A 21621-nucleotide genomic window follows, 5' to 3' on the forward strand; every position below is an offset into this window, starting at 1 on the left:
AGTTTATTTGACAATTTGAATAAAATCCTCTCTTGATATAAGAAATATTGATGTCTCATATAAAACTACAAAGTTCAATTTGTTAGAAGGGAAGGGATATCCATTTTATAACACAGGAAATTTACAATCTTGTCAATATTTGGTTCCATTTCCCAATACCAGTATACTTGCAGTCTCTTGCAAATATTTGTCCCATACAAATGACCCTTCTTCCATATTCAGCCCATGAGGAACCGATAAGAAATCATTAACACCAAAGATTTAACACGGAGGATGACCAACTTGAAATCTCCTTTATTGTAAGAAACCAGAGGATATAAAGTCCCTTGGAAATAGTCTTTTTGACCAAATAAGGTTGTAAAACCACGACGACATTCCTACCCCTGGCACAGCATGGGGTCAATCACTCTGGTCTTTCTAAAGAGAAGCCCAATTTAGGCAAACAAAGATCGCAAATGTCAAAGTAATTAATACAAGGTACAAATAATCTTCTTGAAGATGCCGTACGCTAGCAGCAAAAACTACCCATAATCCTTCAAAGGAATCTTTTCCCTCGGTAATATCTGCCTCAAACCACGCTTTCAGCAGAGTGAGGGACTTCTAATAAGCACATGAAAGACTAGAGAGTCACGGCCGGAAAATCTAATCCTAATACCATGGTTACGGTTTCAGAACCATAGCGATATTTTTATCAATTTTAAGATTATAGGTGCGAGGTGTATAGTCATTTCGTAAGACGTGAAATTGTTGAAAATGGGTCATTCAGTTTTTCCTCATCATCAAAGAATTAACGTTTCTCCGTTTCATTAGAGGGCAACTTTTTCAAAACGAAAAAATTCTGGAACTGCCAAAATCATATCAGCTTCCAAAGACTTGAATTAGAAAGGTATTCAGGTGATATCTGTACTAATGTCACATCAAGTTTCTTTGACATAAAAGACAAATCCTTTGCCCATTGCTGTTAACTACAATTTTCATATTACTGTAGGATGAACAAGATGCACAACAAATGGTGTGTTTACCTTTCCTATTTATAACAAAACTACCTATGGAGCGGGCATGCTGTTCAGCTCCTCGCAGGCTGGGCACAAAGTTACAGCCTATGTGACAGGAGCACCACACAGAGGTGGTGTTTGACACTCCATGCTCAACATCAGATGCTGCCAGGAACTGCTTTCTTTTCTCTTTTCTCTCTTCCTCTTGCCTAAATGTCTCCTACAAAACTATTGTTTTCATTGTCTGGTGGCCATAACTTTAGCATATTCATATTACAAGGCGAAAAACAACATAAAGAAATTGTGTGATGATGTGTTTGTGTAGATGTGTGTAGGGATGTGGGTATTGGGGGAATGTGGCTGTATTGGGTGGGGGTGGTTGTTTTGGGAGAGGGTGGTTGTTTTGGGAGAGGGTGGGGGTGGGGGTGGGGGTGGGGATGTTGTGGTGAGGGTGGCTGTATTTGGTGGAGGTGATTGTGTTGGGTAGGGGGTGCTTTGGTGGGCCGGGGTGGATGAAGGGGAATGTTTGAGTGGGGGTGATTGTGTTGTGGTAAGAGAGATTGTTTTGGGTAGGGGGTGCTGTGGGGGGCCGGGGTGGATGAAGGGGGATGTTTGAGTGGGGGTGATTGTGTTATGGTGAGGGTGATTGTCTTGGGTAGGGGTGGTTGTGTTGGATGGGGTTGCTGTTGTGGGTAGGGGTGGCTGTTTTGGGGTTAAAGTTGTCTCTGCTGGGGTGCTGGAGAGCATGTTGGGGGGAAGGTGTCTGTGTTGGACTGGGGGTGGTTGTATTGAGGTGAGGTGGCTGTGTGAGGGTGGGGATGGTTGTGTTGGAGTGGAGTGGTTGTTTTAGGGTGAGGGACACTGTGTTGGGTATGGGTGGCTTTGTGGTAAGCATGGATTGTTACAATTCAGGTACTGGTAGCAAGAAATGGGAGGTGGAGTGTGTGGGTGTATTAATGTGCAGCAGTGTAACACCTCAAGCTAGATTCAACATCTTTTCATCTGCTCACAACTTGAATGCATTCCTTCTCACAAGAATGTTTGTTCGATCCCTGAGTTAGCAATGTCTGACAAATCTGTCATTCCACATGTAGACTTACCAGTAAGCAAAACACAAAATGCAAAAACTCTTCATTTCTTGAAGAAATGAAGAGATGTATTTCACTAAGCCACAATCACTTCACCACCACACTTTTACATTTGTTAAAATCCTGACAGTAAGGAAATCTCTTCAAAGTAAAATGACCCAAAAAATTTAGAAATTACTTTTGAGACGAAAAGCATATGTATCATTCTGAAGAAAACACTTCTTCAAAGAAAATTATTTCCATCCAGTTTCACTTTGCATTTTACAGACCATGATAAAAACGAAGCACTTGGTCGACACGTCTGCGTTATCATCACACCAAACCAAGCACATAAAGTTTGATAAAGAGGAAAATTTGCTGCCGCCTTGCCTTGATTTATTTCTCCCCGGAGGGCAGTTCTGTGTACGATCTCTGTACACAGAGTCCCATGGTGGAGGCTGCATGCTTCCACCTAGCACACAGCTTCCTTCTAAAATGTGCTGGAAATTCTAAATGTCTGATTCCCTTGACAATGACTTTGATTCTGGTCTGGGAGCAGATCCATGTATTTAATCATGAAATATTTGAGTTTGTATCTGTGCTGTTACATTATTTAAGCCATGGGTGGTGTCTCAAAGTTGCACATATGTTGAAGATATTTTCCAACATTATTTCACATAAAATCTTCTAAGTGACTTTTGAGAGTTGGGCTGAAGTGTCTGGAGCTTCTTAACCACTTCTACTGTTGATGCTTCTTGATGGTTAAACAAATAAATGCCAAGTTAATGGTTCTGCTTTTGCCGTAGTATATATATGACTTTCACCACCTGATGCTTCATACCATATATAGTAGATATATAATGTCAAAAATTTAGCATGACTATATCCTCCTATAAACTCCATGACATTTGGGGGATTTCTGGTTAGGTGAGGTTAAAAAAAGGAGTTAAACGTTGCCTCCAAGATTACTGCACTTACATAGCGATGTGCATGCACATGTGTGTGTGGCTGCTTGTACTAGTCCGGACTAAAGTCTATTTTATAGTGCTCACCCACTGAGATACCATGTTGCAGTTTTAACACAAATACCCCACTTAGACACAGCTAGTATACTGACTCCGAGCCAACCAGTCCTTGTTTTAGCCCCTTGATGCCAAGAGCCAGGCAGGGTAACAAAAAGTAACATCTTTGGTATGACGCTGCTGGGGATTGAACCCTGACATTCCACTCTCCAGGCGGACGCTCTACCACTAGACCACAGAGGTGGTTGATTTCGGGTTAGTATTGGTCCCCAGGAACCTCTGCTTGTCGTAAGATGCAACTCAATGGATCTGGTGGTCAGACTCGGTGACAGTGGGTTGATTATGTGTCCTCATACCTGGCCAGGATGGGATGTAGCTGATAATGTCAACCACTCATTTGTCTGTCCAAGACTTGATTATATTCAGACTGCTGTAATATATCTGCAATATGTGGCTGCAGAAAACACCAATAAGACAAACATATTCTCCTCGAATTATAACATAATGAATTTACCATATATATATAATTGGGTTTAGAAAGAAATAGGAGCTTAATAATATCAGGTAAACTACTTCTTTAAATCTATGACAACAAATGACTACTGTATAATGATTACATACAGATAATACATCTTAATTGACTCAAGAAACTTGCCTGGAGATATCGCTGCACAAAGTACATTCAATTATTGGAAGAAAAGGCAGATAATATTGACAAGAAACTTTTTTTATTCCAATGTTCATGTTACTTGAGAAAACAAATACTGAATGAGACTAACAATGCTGTGCTAGTTTGTTGACCATGCCATGCGCTCATACAGAATGGGGATTACTGTGTATCATATTGCTGAGTTAGCACAGTGGTGCACTGGGGAAATTGTTCCATTCTTCATAGATCTATTGCAAACACATCTTGGTAGCCGCTCATGGCATTGACACTTCACTTGACTTTCATGTTTGATGATGATGATGATGATGATGATGATGATGATGATGATGATGATGATGATGATGGACCACTTACATATTGGATGAGATTATAACTATGTTCATTGAATCAGTTTGCAATCATTTTCTCAGCTCTCTGGGGAGTATTCACCCCAAATTGCCTTTTCTGCAAACTGAAGCTCTGATACTCCCTTTACTTCCCCATAACAAATATGTTATTTCCCAACAACTAATCATCCTTGTTTAAAACAAAAGAATTTCACAAATGTGAAATTCATCTCAACTACACTCTTTGGCTCACAGCCTCCCTGAACAGCTTAATCATCGGTTACCTTCCCGATGGCTTCCCTCCTCACAATCTGTGCTCTAGGAAACTCAACAGGCCATGAGTTGGAAGACCACACAGATTTATAGGCCTGCCCCAATGAACCAAGTAGTTCAAAGCCAAGGAAGACAACGTAATTGAATTGTCTGCAACAAGATATCACACTTTACACAATTCTACAGTACATCCGAAGCCTATATAATAATTACATTTCACCCACTATAGTGAGCTCATACTGTTGACAATACCACATCCAGGCCAATTATAAGTCTTTGGTGGCAGTAGGTGCACTTTTCCATCTGTGTATCTATAAGCCCACTGTGTATTGTGTCCACAGACACTACATGATCACATATCTGTAATTCCTTATATGTCAATATGCCATGTAGTTAGTTTAAAACGGTGTTAATTTTACATGTAAAACAAATATCTGCTGTCTTAAAATGCAGCAGAAATCTCCCAACATCTATCCACAAAATGTAATTCAGAAATGCAAATCAAACACAAACTACTTTCAAAATCTCAGTTCATTTCTTTTTCTCCCTGAATTTCTTTTTCCTTAGTGAATGTTTGAAAATATTCTCTTCCTAGGAAAATTTCTTAAAAGATTCTGAAAATTTATACTGAATTCTATTTACAGTTAACATAAGTGTGATTAATGTATATGCAATTAAACAACTAAATATTTGGTGGGTGATTTTTTTCTGTCTATGTTAATATTAACGAATGAAAAAATATTACTGAGACTTGAATATATTCATCATAGCAGCTGAGGCTGAAAATTTAGCACCTTATACAAATATAAAAAATAATCCTAACATGAAAAACAACAACTGTCCCGTTGTCAAAATAAATAAACAATTAACTTGCTATAATTTTCCAGAAATTAAGATTCCAGAAAAATATTTCCTTTTAACTTTTAACTGCTACCATGCCATGTACCTACAACAAGATCAGGCAAACAAGAACTTCTAGTACAAAAGGCCTAAGTTCTCCAATGAGAAGTTTACAAGTTTGCGACTGCAACCCTTTCACATTCACAAGGATGCTACACCCAATAAGGAGAATGTAATGCTAAATGAGATGGCTGAATATTTGGTCGAGCAACATCTAATCCTCTGGCCAAGTCTTTGTTATCCGGCTTAATTCTCTTTGCAAGAATGGCCATAGCTATATTCATCAAAGACATTTCCTCCAACGACCTGTTTGTCTACAGGAGGGATGATCCCCATGAAGACATTGCTATATTTTAGAGCAGGCAATATCTTGATGCTTTCTCCTGAGGAGAATATGTTTAATCAAGACTATATCTGTATATAGCAGAGCAGCATAATTGACCTGCATGGAAGGATGTTCACAATTTGGAAGAGTCATTTGGCTGGTCTCTTTGCTATTTCAATATATAATCAACATGGATAAAATGCATTTTCTACAATGACTTTGGAAAATACATGATTCTGATTGGTCTGTCAGAGGTTTCAAGTAATCATAACCACCCCTAATTGAAAGGGCTGACTTGATTATCACCATGGAGCCTTAAGTATTTATAGGAAAGTACTTCTTTATCAATCATTATTGCTGGGTTGAAATTATGTACACGGACAGTTTACATCATGTACAGAGGTCTGCGTACTACAACAGTCACAATATGTGTTGCGATACATTTAGGACTGAAAACTCAGTGTGTTACAAATGTAAAGGACATCGGAGAGCTTAAACTTGTCACTTCTCTATCTGCAACTGTGATGTCACATCTGCTGCATCACAATGTGCAGTTTGATGTCCAAATAGTGGTGTGATGTCCAAATAGTGGTGTGATGTTACAATAAGGGTGTGATGTCACAACAGTGGTGTGATGTTACAATAGTGGTGTGATGTCACAATAGTGATGTGATGACAAAATAGTGGTGTGATATCATAATAGAGGTTTGTTGTCCAAATAGTGGTGTGATGTCACAATAGAGGTGTGATGTCAAAATAGGGGTGTGATGTCACAAGAGAGGTTTGATGTCACAATAGTGGTTTGACATCACAATAGAGGTGTGATGTCCAAATAGTGGTGTGATGTCACAATAGAGGTGTGATGTCTAAATAGTGGTGTGATGTCATAAGAATGGATGTGCAGTTTCAAACTAATATTTTCAAGGCTGGTTTCACTTTCTTTAAGAGTGTCCACTAAATGTTTGCTTACAAAGTACTAAATTTTACATCTAAAAGGCTAATGTTACATCACTAAATACAATCTGCAGGTAACATAGATTTACACTGAACCATGTATGTGTATCTCCTAATTTCACAGGCTGATATAAAACCCTCAAACAATTATCACTTACCAGTAATTAACATTTTTGTCAATGATATATTATGAAAAGTATTGTTCATACATGATAGGAACAGATATTTTTTCTTTGTCCTGCTTTTATAAAATTTATAATAAAGAAAATATTTCCCTTAAACAAAAATACACATATTTCTTATGTGCGGTGAAATGAAATGGGGTTTTATGTCTCAATAATTGAACTACTGTAGCAACGTCCAGCCACTTTCATAAACATGGAGATCCCACTGAGACTCTGAGCTAACCAGTCCTTATTATAGCACCTCAATTCAGAACACCAGGCATGGAAACAACAAGTGCCATCTTTTAACATCTTTTGATATCACGCAATGGGGAATCAAACCACCTAACTCCCATTCTCTGGACTACATGATATAATGATTACTACAAATCCATTTGATGTAAAGGAACTATTCCGAATCTGCATACACTACAAGAGCTTAATGATATGTAATGATGCATCAAATTCTGTTCACAATGTAGTTCAACAGGTCTATTTTTAGCTACAACTAATGTTGGGAGTGCCCTTTCTTTAACATTCATTATCTTTGCTAAGTGCAACATACAAGGTACTAAATGCCTGACAAGGGGAGTTTGAATTCCAAATTGAAATAGAACACAGATTAAAACAATTTATTAAGATTTGACGGGACACATTTAGATCTAGAAATGTTCTTCCAGTGTGTACAAAAACCTACATACTGGCTTTCATTATGGCTATGATGAAAATATTAGATATGATTTATGCTATGACCTGTAAGGATTTTGTTTGTTTGTTGTAAACATTGCACTCAGCAATGTTCCAGCTGTATGATGGTGGCCTGCAGGTAATCGAGTGTGGACCAGACAATCCAATGATCGATATGAACAGTTGTCGGGGAAGGATGACATGCAGTCAACCAAGTCAGTGAGCCTGACCACTCAATCCATCTCTTACGATCTCAAACTCAGAACCCACCACAAGTGTTTGATGTTCATGGAGCTTATGAATGGACTGGGAGAAAAAAGAAGACCACAGTGGCATATCACCCAGTGTGGAACAGATATGAGTAACACTATTCTTACTCAGAATGATAATCTTAGCTTCATGCTCTTGGGTTAGTTCATGCCAGTTGCTTCTTTGTTGTCTTTGTTAGCTAAACGGCCCTTAGCAAGACCATTTTCGATGCATTGTGATAAGTAATTGAAAATGATGCCATCCCTTGTTCATGGCATCACAGACGGTCTCGTGCAACATTTCAACTGAGCTGATGTCTCCACTTTAAAATCAGGAAACCCACATTTCTCATAAACATGTGACATACACAGAATAAGTTACTCACATTTAGATTTACAGATTATTTTTCAGTCATGAAATAATGTTGAATGCACACACTCTATACTCGCCTCGTAAAACTATTCACTCTGGACAAATAACTCCTGAAACCTCATAAACCTAATACTGAATATGATCTCCCTAATCAAAACAAAACCATCACCTTCCATAAACCAGCGACCCGTGAAGATCCAGGGTAGAATAGGTCTTCAGCAACCCATGCTTGCCATAAGAGGCGACCCGTGAAGATCCGGGGTAAAATAGGTCTTCAGCAACCAATGCTTGCCGTAAAAAGCGACTACCGTATTTTCTTGAGTATAGTGCGCACTTTTTCCCCCCAAAACACAGCTGTGTAGAAGGGGGTGCGCATTATACACGAATTAATGAAAAAACATTACCCTGAGCACATAACACCGGAAATACCATGTCAACAAATCCATACTGAAGTACGCAAATTATTCATGTAATTACACTGTCTGGCTATAAAAAGTGTTCTTTGTATATCTGGACTTATGTTTGTAACTTATTTCATTAATTTTATTCAAAATTCCTTTTAATATTCTTTTAGTTAATTTCGTCGAAATTGTGTGTGAAGCGATCGGAAGATCGCACAACTCACCGTTATTAACAGCAACCACGGTCAGATTACCGCTATTGACGCCTTGAAACGAACTTTAGTTGAGAGAGAATGGATACATATATCATAAACGCCATACTTTGAATCGTTAAAAGTCATATTTGTTTTTGTTGGACGATTCTATGTCAACACGTAATTCTCGCAATCACGCGATCACGTGCACGGGAGCCTTGACGGTGACTGGTCAGTCTGGTAAGAAGATATTGGAATATATTATTCCTGATAAAAAAATAGTTTCAGATACAACTTTTGCCGATCCTTGCTTTAAAATACTGTAAAGTTATATCATTGGGTGTGTTTTGACCGAATCACCGGTAGATTCCAAGAAAACGTGTGTACAGCTGATTGCTGTGTCCGGCTTAGTTTACGAGAAAATACACAAGGTAATCTTAATCCCTGGATATAAAACAATGCCTAGCTGAACAAAAAATACAATTTAAACAGTAAATCAACATGTCTGGTGATTTTATTATCTTAAATTTCGAATTTGTACTGACAAAGTTTCTCATCACCCGTTCGTTTGCCGGACTTCGCTGAAGGGGTACGGTGTAATTTTTTTCTGCGCATAATATTCAAATTTTTTTTTTTTCAAAATATTGAATCGGGGGAGGGACCCATTATACATGGGTGCGCACTATACTCAAGAAAATACGGTATGCTTGTCGTAAGAGGCGACTTACAAGATCAGGTGGTCAGGCTCCCTGACTTGGTTGATGCATGTCATCATATCGCAATTGTGTGGATCGATGCTCATGTTGTCAATCACTGGATTGTCTGGTCCAGACTCGTTTATTTATAGACCGTCATCATATAGCTGTAATAATTCTGCATGCGGCGTTAAACAACAAACCAACCAACCAACCATAAAGCAGCACCAAACATGTATCAAGGTCACTTCACTGCTCATTGAAACTGCTAGCTTTAACACAAGAAAATCACATCTGTAATTCATACATTTCAAAATCAATATGAACTGTACTTCCCACATAAATAGTTTATTTGTTAGAGATAAAAATACAACCACAAAGAACTTACAGTTGTATCTGCCTAAACTATATAAACATGTATATGCCTAAAAATACAACCACAAAGTACTTACAGTTGTATCTGCCTAAACTATATATATGCCTAAAAATACAACCACAAAGTACTTACAGTTGTATCTGCCTAAACTATATATATGCCTAAAAATACAACCACAAAGTACTTACAGTTGTATCTGCCTAAACTATATATATGCCAAATATCTGCCATTACTTTGAATATACTCTACAAACGATATCCCCAATTCAGGGCTCCAGATGTAGTGTTCTGCCTTTGGTCTTCACTCACATGTTGTTATCATTTACTTCGAGTATTGATAGTTTTATTTGGGTGTTCAAAATCTTTTTACTCCCTTGGGTCCTGATTTGGGTATTTAATAACCAATGAGTGGATCTCTTTTTGAACATAATTCTACTTAAATTGTTTAAGGTGACATCTTATTTGCATCTGCCCCAAGTGTGTCACATATAACATGAGCTTACCACAGCAATACATGTCTCCATTATGATAAGGGAAATGTAGCCGTCTAGAGTCTTACTCACTGCAGAAGTGTTACTGAACAGTGATACCTACATCTGATCAGGTAGAAAAGGTTTGAAAAGATATGCAGGTACGCAAGATGAGTATAGGGCCATATTCGGTAATTATGCAGTGTCGTTATACTATGAGTTGTAGTCAGTTTAATTATGGCATGAGTATTTGTACTAAAGCAACTCAAACTTACTTGGGTTATGGTGATTAATATATAGAGGTTATCTCGCGAGTGTGTTTGGTGATGGTAATATCCTGCATTAGGAATAAACATTGTATTTAGCGAGCCTTGGCGAGCTAAATACATAGTGTTTATTCCTAATACAGGATATTTACCATCCCCAAACACACAAGAGTGATAACCTCTTTATCATATAATGTCATTCTGTAATTCTGTGCTTCAAAATCGCTTTCCCTCTCTCACAAACATTACCGAAACATTGCGAGTTTTCCTGGAATGCCCGCATTAATATTTATTACATCACAGGGTAAGTGATGTGTCAGTCGGACAGTGACAGTAGCCAATATAGTTCCAACTGAAATCTGTTTCTTATACAGTGGTGATGCAACATATACCCAAAACAACAATTGTTTTTAATTGCCTTTCGTGGCAATCCATCGGTCTGTCTGCTAGAGTAACTGCCCTATGTCAAAGGGAAGCTACTCTAACCCTAGTCTATGAAACGTCACTGCCACGGTCAGACGTCGTTGACAGTCGGTCTGTCCTGTCATAACGTTAAGAAGTGTAGTCAGATGTACACAAAGCGACAAAACGAAACAAGGTAACAATTCGAACATATTTCGGCCAAATCCAACTTATTTAATTTGTGGAGAAGGTTTCAAGCCGCAGAGGTTGTTTCAAAATTTATATCTCCAAAGTTGCCAAAACTTATAAAATGCCTTAGCTACGTCACAGTTAGACACTGATTTTCATTATATTAGACTGTTCTTTTGAAAATGATAGCAATTATCCCTGTAGTGTATCCAGATTCCCGATGGTTAATTCTGACTCGATTGCCATGTTTGTTTATATACAGTGAAAGTAGTCCCTACTTGACCTTTGATATTTGCATCTCTATCTGCATATGACCCCAACGGATATCGTTTTTATACGTTGGCTTTATCCTGTTGAGAAACCTACCCATTATATGATAAATTGTGCATATCTTACCAAACTAAGCAGCTTATCTGGCTATCTGAACAATTGGTTTCTGTGAAGGTATTTCAGAATAATGTGTTGTGAAAATAAAACACTGCTTAACAGTGATACGAAATTACACAAGCTGTTAATGTTTCAGTTACCATGGTAACAGACCAAACACATTTTCAATCAACAGGAAATAATAGGTAGCAGTATACTTGAAACTGTATCTGACCTGTTGTCAAGTTGCTGATGAGAAGTAGACATTCATGGACATATCGCCATCAGTTGTTTCTGGAGATTTATTAAAGATTAACCCCTAAAATAAAGCTGCTTACACTAACAATAGTAAAAGAATTTAAATATATTTTCATTTGCTTACATAACTGCACAAGGATAACATACATGGTTAAGGTTATTTTTTGGCTATAAAATCAGTTCGTTTAAAAAATAAGCTATATTCACCAACTACATTCAATAAGAAACAGTATCAACTTGATTTCCTACACTGAGGAAACATCATGAAACATGAACAACACCAAGGTATAAAAGGGTTAAGTTACCTGCAGAAATTACCCTAGACAGAAATGATCTTAGTATGGCTTTGTTCATTCCCAACTAAATGGAGCTTGCCCGTGCAGGGTTTTCACAATCAAATTCATTAATTAAACTCTTTCAGACCAAGGCTGAAAGTCAGGGATCACGCGGCCTGTCTGCTTTCAACTAATGATGGATAATCTGCGCGTAGTTTCCTTCGGTTTTATACCAACCCTTTGTAGGTACCATCAAGGCAAAAATATCAATAATGACCACTTCTAAAGAAAACGACTAAGGGTCGCTGCTATGATTTCACTGTCCGGATAAGACGCAGACAATTTTTTGCTGAAGACTGTAATAAGACAGGTAACCATAGGTACTAGGTCCATATTGAAGTCAAGTGAGGTATGAACTGTTTTGTAAGAGGAAATAACGCCAACATGAAACCACGGCGGGTCTACAGGGAAAAGAAAATGATATTTTCAGTGTGATCTTTTCTAAAAACCATAATTAACTGCCCACAGTGCAGTAATGATCTTTCTGAATCCTGTGTGTGAAAATGAAAAAGACCATAGAAAGGGCGTCTTGAGCACCATTTCCTCTCTGCGACCATGGCGACGTTGATGGTAAAGGATGATGACAGATGTCTTAGGGCCTCTGTAAGGATACGTATATAATCAAACGGCAATCTCTTTGTGTTGGCCTATACTCCAAATGTTACAGAAGAAACCATATGTGAACAGCCCTGATAGGGCCCAGCTTTGATGTGATCTGAACGGTTTCACAATGAAGTCGTGTCAATGTGGGATGGTAATCACTTGGCCCAGACTAACAACACGATCTCGGTGTGACCTACTTGTAATTGTGGCAGTTTGGAAAAATGATCAAAATGCAAAATCAAGAAAAATGCAACAGAAAAGTCTTCTGCCTCTTCAATCAAAGAAATCCAAGAATACAGAATTTAATTTGGGACAAAACCTCATATGAATAACATGGTGGTTGTTTTTCTATGATTTCCCAATATGATCACTGCAAGGGTTTATCAGAAAATTAAGCTGTGCTTCCTTCAGGGAAATATCCCAATGTCACTCTTCGGCACTGAAGGATAACAAAGACATTCCTGGCACACAAATAACATGACATCGGCCATAATTATCAGTTTCCTGTTGAGAATCAAATATAGCAGCACTAATAGTTTGAATGCAACATCTAATCTGCAGGCTTTCTCGGGATCTTATCATCCAGGCAGACGTTGATACCTTGAATATTTATAGATTCCCTCTTCATCAACCTAATCCCACCATAATGTCAGAATGTTGTCCGTATACAGTGTAAGCAATGAAATCTTCACTGACTACAAGCTCTTTTGACAAGACGGTTAGATACAAAAATACATTATTGTTATGAAATTAAAACCTGTTGCATGCAATCATTGTACATCACTTTGTTCTTGCTTCAACATCAGTAAATCAATATCACAAGTTAAGTCAATGTAATAATATGTAATGACTAAACATGAACATTTGTTTTTAATTAATTCCTAGAAAAGATTGTACATTCATGTTAACTGTTGATGATCACAGTGGATGTTAACTGTTTATTGATCATAACAGTGAATGTGAACAGTAGATATTAACTGTTGATGTCAAAAGTAGATGTTAACTGTTGATGTCAAAAGTAGATGTTAACTGGTGATGTCAAAAGTAGATGTTAACTGGTGATGTTGACTGTGGGTGTTTACAGGATATGTTAACCATATATGATAACAGCAGATATTAACCATGAATGTAAACTGTAAATGTTAGCACTGGATGTTAATTGTAGTGGATTGTAACTGCATGAGCAGTGGAAATAATGTTAACTGTTGATGTTAACAGAGGTTGTTAACTGCAGATGTTAACTAATGGTGTTACCTGTAGATGGTAACAGTAGATGTTAACTGTAGATGGTAACAGTAGATGTTAACTGTAGATGGTAACAGTAGATGTTAAATGTAGATGTTACCTGTAGATGTCACCAGAGGTTAACTTTTGATGAGGGTCTAAAGATCTAACAGTGGATGGATGTCAACTGATTATGTTAACTGGACATGAAGATGTACATTAACAGTGGATGTTAGCAGTCGATTTAAACCATGGATGATGTTTGTAAGAAGTTTGATGCAGAGGGAAATCCTGCATTACTTACTGTATGTCATCAACAAAGGTTGTATTGAGACCGATGACTTTGGTCAGGTTCATCACAAATGCTGTCGCTTGGGCCGGAGTAATCCTGAAACACAGACAAACCAAATCATTAGTAACTTGAAATAAAATATTAACAAACTTGTCTTAAACCATAGTGATCTTATAATATATTGACCAATATAATGACATTAATGACACAGTCAATAAGTGGAGCATCATCATCATCGTCGTCGTCGTCATCGTTGTTGTCGTCATTGTCGTTGTCGCCATCATCATACAAATGTCAACAGCATCAAATCAATATACAGTCAAACATTGATGTGTCAAAGTTGAAGGGACCTACGTAAATACTTAAACATGGACTTGGATCTTCTTATGGTCTTTAAGAACAAGATTTTTCAATTTGATTTTTTTTTAATTTAATAGCCAAATACACATTGAAATCACATTGATGTGAACAAGATAAGACTTCTTCATAAGAAAGATCCTGCATGTCAAATTTCAGCTTTAATTTTTAGGTCAAGTTTCGTTTCCATGGCAACAACATGCAAAAACCTAGCGAGTATGAATACAATTTTTGAGTGAACTGCCAATTTATCATATAGTGCCGAATGACTTGCAGCATGGTTAGGGCCATTTTTGTGCAAGACATTGGGAATCCCTTATCTAAGCACACTGGGAACATCAGTCAATAGTTTATTGAGAAGAAAGGCACTGCATTGATGTATGGTGCTTGGAAGTAGTTCCTGCTGGATGACCACATTTGCATATTTATCGGATCATGATACCAAGTTTATCAGATTTGTTTATTGCATCGATAGCACTATCCATTATATGATAATTTGATGAAACACGGTGGCAGGCTAGTGTGCAATGGGGTCTAAGATACGGTTTCCCAACCTCGCACCTAGTTTGAAGTTCATTGCTCATGACAGCATTTTCACTTTGGTGGCACACCAACTATTAGGCCATAAAGGATAAATCAAGGTAAAAATTCGGTATATTGCAGAAAATGGTACGCTACTAACTACACCAAAGCCAAATTTCAATACATTTTGAAAAAAGAAGGCCAACTAATATCCAATAATATGTCTCTAAATGTGGCTGCTGAGGCCAAGCTTTAATTGTAATCTGAGTTCCGTTGGCAGATTTTGGCGACACTATAGCTGGGATCATTCATACAATGTTTCAGCTCCATAGGCCTTGTAAAGAAGATATCGAAAATGTAAAAGATAATGACAACTGGACAGACAGACCGATAGACAGACAACACGCCACTTCATAAGCTCACTTGACTTTCCAGGTAAAAATTTAAAATATATCACATTGACATTTTGAAAGCAAATGGCTGAGTAATGGCCATAAATAGCTGTTACAATATGTCTGATGAGGTGGACATTTTAAAAAATGGAATCGAACCTCTTGAACAAATTGGGAAGTCATCATTAAAGGGAACAAGAAAACAAAATTTCAGCCTCATTGGTCTAGTGGTTTTGAGAAGAAAAGACATTTACAATGGACAACAGAGGACACGCGACACACAATGCACAACACATGAAGGACGATGGGACGCCACATGAGCTAAAAATCAAAATTCATCATTCTTCATTATGTTTGTGGAAGGCCAATGCAAAATTGAACATGAGTCTTTCAGGTAGACGTGTGTCAGCATGTGTCAGTCATTCCATGATGTGGTTTTGGTTACTTTGTGTCTTGGGTAGCGTACCACTTTCAATATCCGGGATCCACCCACGGGTGCTTGGGGGATAAGAGAGCAAAATTGCTAAAGGTAATTAAGACATGACAACTTTTAAAAACACATTACGTATCAGGATGTATATGTAATAACCTGAACGTTCCATTAAATGACACAGAATGGTTGATCATATTGCTCTGAATGTGGTTTTTAAATTATATTCTCCAGACCACTGTATCATAGAATATCTTCTTATCATCTGTCATATGCTATCCATCCAGGATAAATCCAATTTATGTATCAATATTTCAAACAGGATTAACAAGACTTTTGCATCTTACAATAAAGAATCATTGTACTAGGTGTGGCTTGAAAAAGAAGAACAATTCTTATTAGCTGACATTATCACAGCAGAAAAGGGAATAATTAAACCAACTATTTGTTGCACTGTGTCAAACTTTTGTGAGAGTGTTTTGTTTTCGTTTTCAGAATAGCATGCAAAAAATCAACTTTACTGAAGATAAGTGATTTTCACAATGGCCTGAATACCCAGATAATATAGTGGACAAGTGGGGAAAGAATTTACGGACACGCTGTCAAATACTTTTTCTTAATGTATTCTTTCAAGGTCAACTGATGCAATTATTTAGGTTCGCCAGCTCTAATGCTTATTCTACAATGATTGTAGGACAATGAATCACATAAACGTAAGCCATGGGACAAAAAGTGTCAGAGCTAATGATGCACTTGCCGATGAATGTTTACACAGATTCTGATCTGTGAAATCAGCTTCTAAGGAAAAAATTTAGGACTAAAATGAGGCACATCAGATTTCAAATCCAAAGTAAATATCTGTCCGACCTTAAAGGACCGATCAATTTTATCCCAAAATGATGGAGCGTAACATGCAAGATATCAGTGACACGGCCTGATGGACCAATGAGAAATAGATGAAAAAGATGTGTTTGCGACGTAGCACAACGGCCATGTTGATCGAGGATAAAAGCAGTGATATCGATACCCATATTCAATTTGTCTTTCGATCTATGTGTTGTTTAGCGTGTGCATTATCGAGACCTCATCAAGCAAAGATGAACACACTGCAAGCGCATGCCGTCAATTCTGAACTCACAATGGCTTCACGCAATGATAATGACTTAGGGTAAGGTGAGCCCTCAAATCACTCGTTCATGCACTGGCCTCATCCTGGCAGAATCAATAAAACCTGCAGTCATTGGCTTTCAATTAATGTAGGTAGTTATAATGAACAAACCTGAAAAATACATCAGGGTAGAAATTATCTGAGAAAAATCCTTTGTTATTATATCTCAATTGCTTCCAAAGGATGGCCACATTACTTACTTACTTAATTGAAGCATCTGCCATCCTGCTTACCCTCATACAAACTTTAGTTAGGGGTTTTCCATCAAATTTGAGTCACACAGATGGCAGCACTAAATATGAGGTTGACAACTGAATCCCCTTATATCTTCTATAAATCCACTGGTTACAACAGTGATGATCAAGCTTCAGCCACAGGATTGTATTTGTTTGTATGGAAGTCTTTAAGTGGTCAAATTGAGGATGAATACCATTTGCTGCTGATTTGCCCATATTATTATGTGAGTACAAAACAGCTTATCCAGAATATTTTTCTAATTTATTCCTCACGTTCTGTCAAATAATACCTTCAAATGATACCGATACGCTTTACGGCCTGTCTATTTCCTTGAAGAGAAATCTGACAATGTAGAAAAACAAGGAAAGAAAACGTCACAAGTATACTCATATGAACGAGGTAACTGAATGCACAAACAGCCGTTTCTTTAGAATTGCACTCTGGGTCTTTACGACAAAAAACTTCTTGTCTTGTGTCTTACTATGTTAGGTGCTTACCATTCTTTGATAAGATCAACTTAAATAACTATTTATCACACAAAACCGTTGGAGTTACAGTTCAAATAAACATCCCATAAAGTTATTCATATTTTCATTCATAGTAAAATCTCTTTGTTCTGTAATCAATATATTTTCATATTACCTGTAATAAATAATACATACTCTCCAAAAAAGAAGTGTAGAGATGAAAATTTCAATGGTTAATGGGTAAATTTCAAAGCATGATAGGGAATCACAACTGTTCTGTAAAACACATAATTTCACATAACTGGAGGAACAAACAAAAAAGTGTTTCTATATGATGTTCCGGATTTCAAAACACATGCATGTCGTGCAGATGGTCAGTGATGTCAAGTTCATTATCTGTTATGACCACCACATGCTTGCATAACCGCACAGCAATGTCTGGGCATTGACTGTATTAGTCTCTGAATTGTGGCCTGGGGAATCCTTCTCCATTCCTCCTGCAGTGTTAGAGCCTGTTCATGAAAAGTTGCAGGCTGTGGTTGACACTGTCATAGATGTTGGCTAAGTTCACACCAAAGATGCTCAACTGGGTTCAAATTTGGCAATCTGGGTGGACAAGGAAGCACATTTAAGTTGTTATTGATGCAAGTCTTGTACAACCTGGCACTATCATGGTGTAAAATCACACATTGGACATCAATGGCAGGAAAGATGTTTCTGCAAAATTTCGTCCCTGTAATGTACAGCCATCAGATTGCCTGCCGTGAACAAGATTTGTACTTTGTGTGTATGGTATTGCCCCCAACATCATGACACTTCCTCCACCACATCTGCCCTCTTGACGTACACAATTATGTGTTCTGTCACACAAATTCAGCCATCATGTCTTTGCAAGAGAAAACACGATTCATCACTAAACCATGTCCATCTCCAATGTTGCAGATTCCAGATCTGAACGTTAGTACACCAACAAACAGATTTAAGATGATGATGTCGTAAGACATAGCCAAAGTAAGGCATCCTGACTCTCAATCCAACCTGGCAAAGACGATTCCGAATGGTCTGGGCGGATATCCTCCGTATCCTTCTTGGCATGTTGGCAGCTAACAAAATACATGTTATAAAGAAATTGATTTTCAATAGCTCTGAAATAACGAATTTATTTCACTATTATAAGTCATCCTTCAAAATACAGGATTTCTATCCATTCTATTATATTTTCATAAAACTGACTTGAGTTATCTTACTTTTAAAGAAAACACAACTCATATATAACTTTATTTTTAATAATATTGAGTTCACGGATGTAATCGCTGTTATTCCACAAAATAAAGGATTTCTAGACATTTATTTTGAAGCAATGTGTGTCATCACTGCCAGGTAAGTCAAGACTGAGATATTCAGTGGCCATTCATGTAGTGTGTGCAGCATACTTCAGTGGGACACTAGACTGCTTGCTAAACATTCCTCCCCACAACATCTAGCGTGTTAGGCTACCCACTATCCCCACCAAATGAAAACAGATTATCGGCTGTAATTTGGCTAATAATGAGTCCATCAGACAATGCTAGTGTGATAATCTCCCACAAAAATCACTCTGACAAGGAACAAGGATCAAATATGGCGAAGTCACGATATGGAAACATTTATTATATTTCTTCATTCAACAGGCTATCCAATGGAGTCATTGAGAGATGCATCTTCATGGAGAACTGTTGCTTGATAATATCATCCATAATGAATTTGACCAGAGATTTTTATTTTTTTCATTTGAAACGTCGTATTGAAATAGGGGGGAATGACAGATTAATACAGAGTATCAAGTAATAACCAGGAAACGGGAACTAGGTTTTTGAGAAAATTGAAACTTCACATGTAATAAAATTATTTGTTCTAAACCCAAGCATCTGTTTTAATGAAAAGGAGTGGCTAAAAAACATAAATCCAACCAACCACTGTTGTTTACGGTGCTCAATCTTAATATTGAAAAAGATGTATCTTCTGCATTCACTGTTTATGTGCAATTAGTATTTGTTGAAATGCATAAATCATAAAATTAATGCAAACATGAAAACTCAACATGAAAAATTAAAATGTTGTGCACCCCTTCCTCAAATTATTTAAACAAGAGTCATCAGAAAGATGATATATCCTCCCGGCAGCTGTCTGTAAAGTAACCACAAGTAAATGTGCTATTCTGCACAAATGACAAATTACAAGAAACAATGACTAAACAAGCGTACAATCACGAAGTCATCTCTATCCCCCGTCCATTTTAACATGTTATGGTCCCAAACCAGGTAAGTGACCCAACATTTCTTTTAGCCCATGTCAAAATAGCTGCAATGGAAATTCTAAAATAAACATTTCTAAAACTTATTAACTTCCTTAATATCAAATGGCACCAGTTCAGTATGTGCTTTATATATATATATATATATATATGTATGTATGTATGTATGTATGTATGTATGTATGTATGTATGTATGTATGTATGTGTATATATATATATATATATATATATATATATACATGCAATGTTTGGCAAGGAAATATTTAACAGTTTATTTGTTTTACTCCATAAGTGAACCCACCCTATATTAAAACTTAAATCCATCTTGTTGCCATGGGAATGTAAAAAATAAAAATTTATAAAATTCCTAAATAGCAAAAGGCACCAATTCAGCAAGAGTCTGATAGACATGCAAAGTTTTGTTAGAAAGTTTTGAATAAGTTTTGAGTTATGCTCTGGAAACGAACTCTACCCTATAGAACCTACGGCCAACTTGTTACCATGGAAACGTAAAAAATAAAAATTTATAAAATTCCTTAATAGCAAAAGGCACCACTTCAGTATGAGACTGATAGATTTGCCAAGTTTCAATCAAATACACTGAATGGTTTTTGAATTCTGCCCCAGAAACGAACCCCATCCCCAATTGAGTCTATGTCCAACTTCATTCCATAAAAATTTAAAAAAATAAAAATTAGAAAAATCCCAAAATATCAAAAGGCACCACTTCAGTATGTGCCTGATGGCTTTGCCAAGTTTCGATCAAATACACTGAATGGTTTTCGAATTCTGCCCCGAAAACGATCCCCATCCCCAATTGAGTCTATGTCCAACTTCATTCCATAAAAATTTAAAAAAATAAAAATTAGAAAAATCCCAAAATATCAAAAGGTACCACTTCAGTATGTGCCTGATAGCTTTGCCAAGTTTCGATCAAATACACTGAATGGTTTTCGAATTCTGCCCCAGAAACGATCCCCATACCCAATTGAGTCTATGTCCAACTTCATTCCATAAAAATTTAAAAAAATAAAAATTAGAAAAATCCCAAAATATCAAAAGGCACCACTTCAGTATGTGCCTGATAGCTTTGCCAAGTTTCGATCAAATACATTGAATGGTTTTCGAATTCTGCCCCGGAAAAGTAAATGATTACGGACGGACAGACGGACGGACAGACAGACTGGCTGATCACTATATCCCCCCGCATTATATGCCGGGGGGATAATAAGTGTCACATTTTATACTGAAGCACAGCATGCCTACCTGAATCAGTGACTTGAATGAAATAACAAAGCCCCCACCCAATAAACCATGTTATTTAATGCTAGACTTGGTATTGCACACTAGGTACCATTGTCCAGTCTGGTCATGGGTTGGTTAACTTGACCTGTATGTCATAGGACTCTGCTTATTTGAATATAAAAATGTTATGGTGGTTAGATCACATCTCAAGTGGGAGAAGCTATGTTTATGAGAAAAGTAAATGCTATTGTCTAATGTAAGTGCCAATACACATACTAGGTCAAGGTATTCTATATCCATGTGCACTTGGTGTTGTTCTCTGATTAAAAAGATGTTGTTTCAAGATTTCAAAAGTAGGGCTACTCGTATTAATTCCATGACACATTTCAGGCTATGGTAGGCACGCATATTCATTTAGTGATGCATTAATTGCA

The 21621-nt window shown here is 37.2% G+C and overlaps 1 protein-coding gene across 1 annotated transcript in view; it reads right to left on the minus strand.

Annotated features, from left to right (window-relative positions):
• LOC124120940 (receptor-type tyrosine-protein phosphatase N2-like) overlaps positions 1 to 21621 on the minus strand; it is a 251353-nt gene that overhangs the window by 109227 nt on the left and 120505 nt on the right. Inside the window, exon 9 of the mRNA XM_046483855.2 lies at positions 14088 to 14171. Within this exon, the coding sequence (XP_046339811.1) occupies positions 14088 to 14171 (84 nt within the window). The remainder of the gene's footprint in view (positions 1 to 14087; positions 14172 to 21621) is intronic.

This window comes from Haliotis rufescens, unplaced genomic scaffold, assembly GCF_023055435.1.
Source record: "Haliotis rufescens isolate VD_foot unplaced genomic scaffold, xgHalRufe1.0.p SCAF_10, whole genome shotgun sequence".
Classification (NCBI taxonomy): Eukaryota; Metazoa; Mollusca; class Gastropoda; order Lepetellida; family Haliotidae; genus Haliotis; species Haliotis rufescens.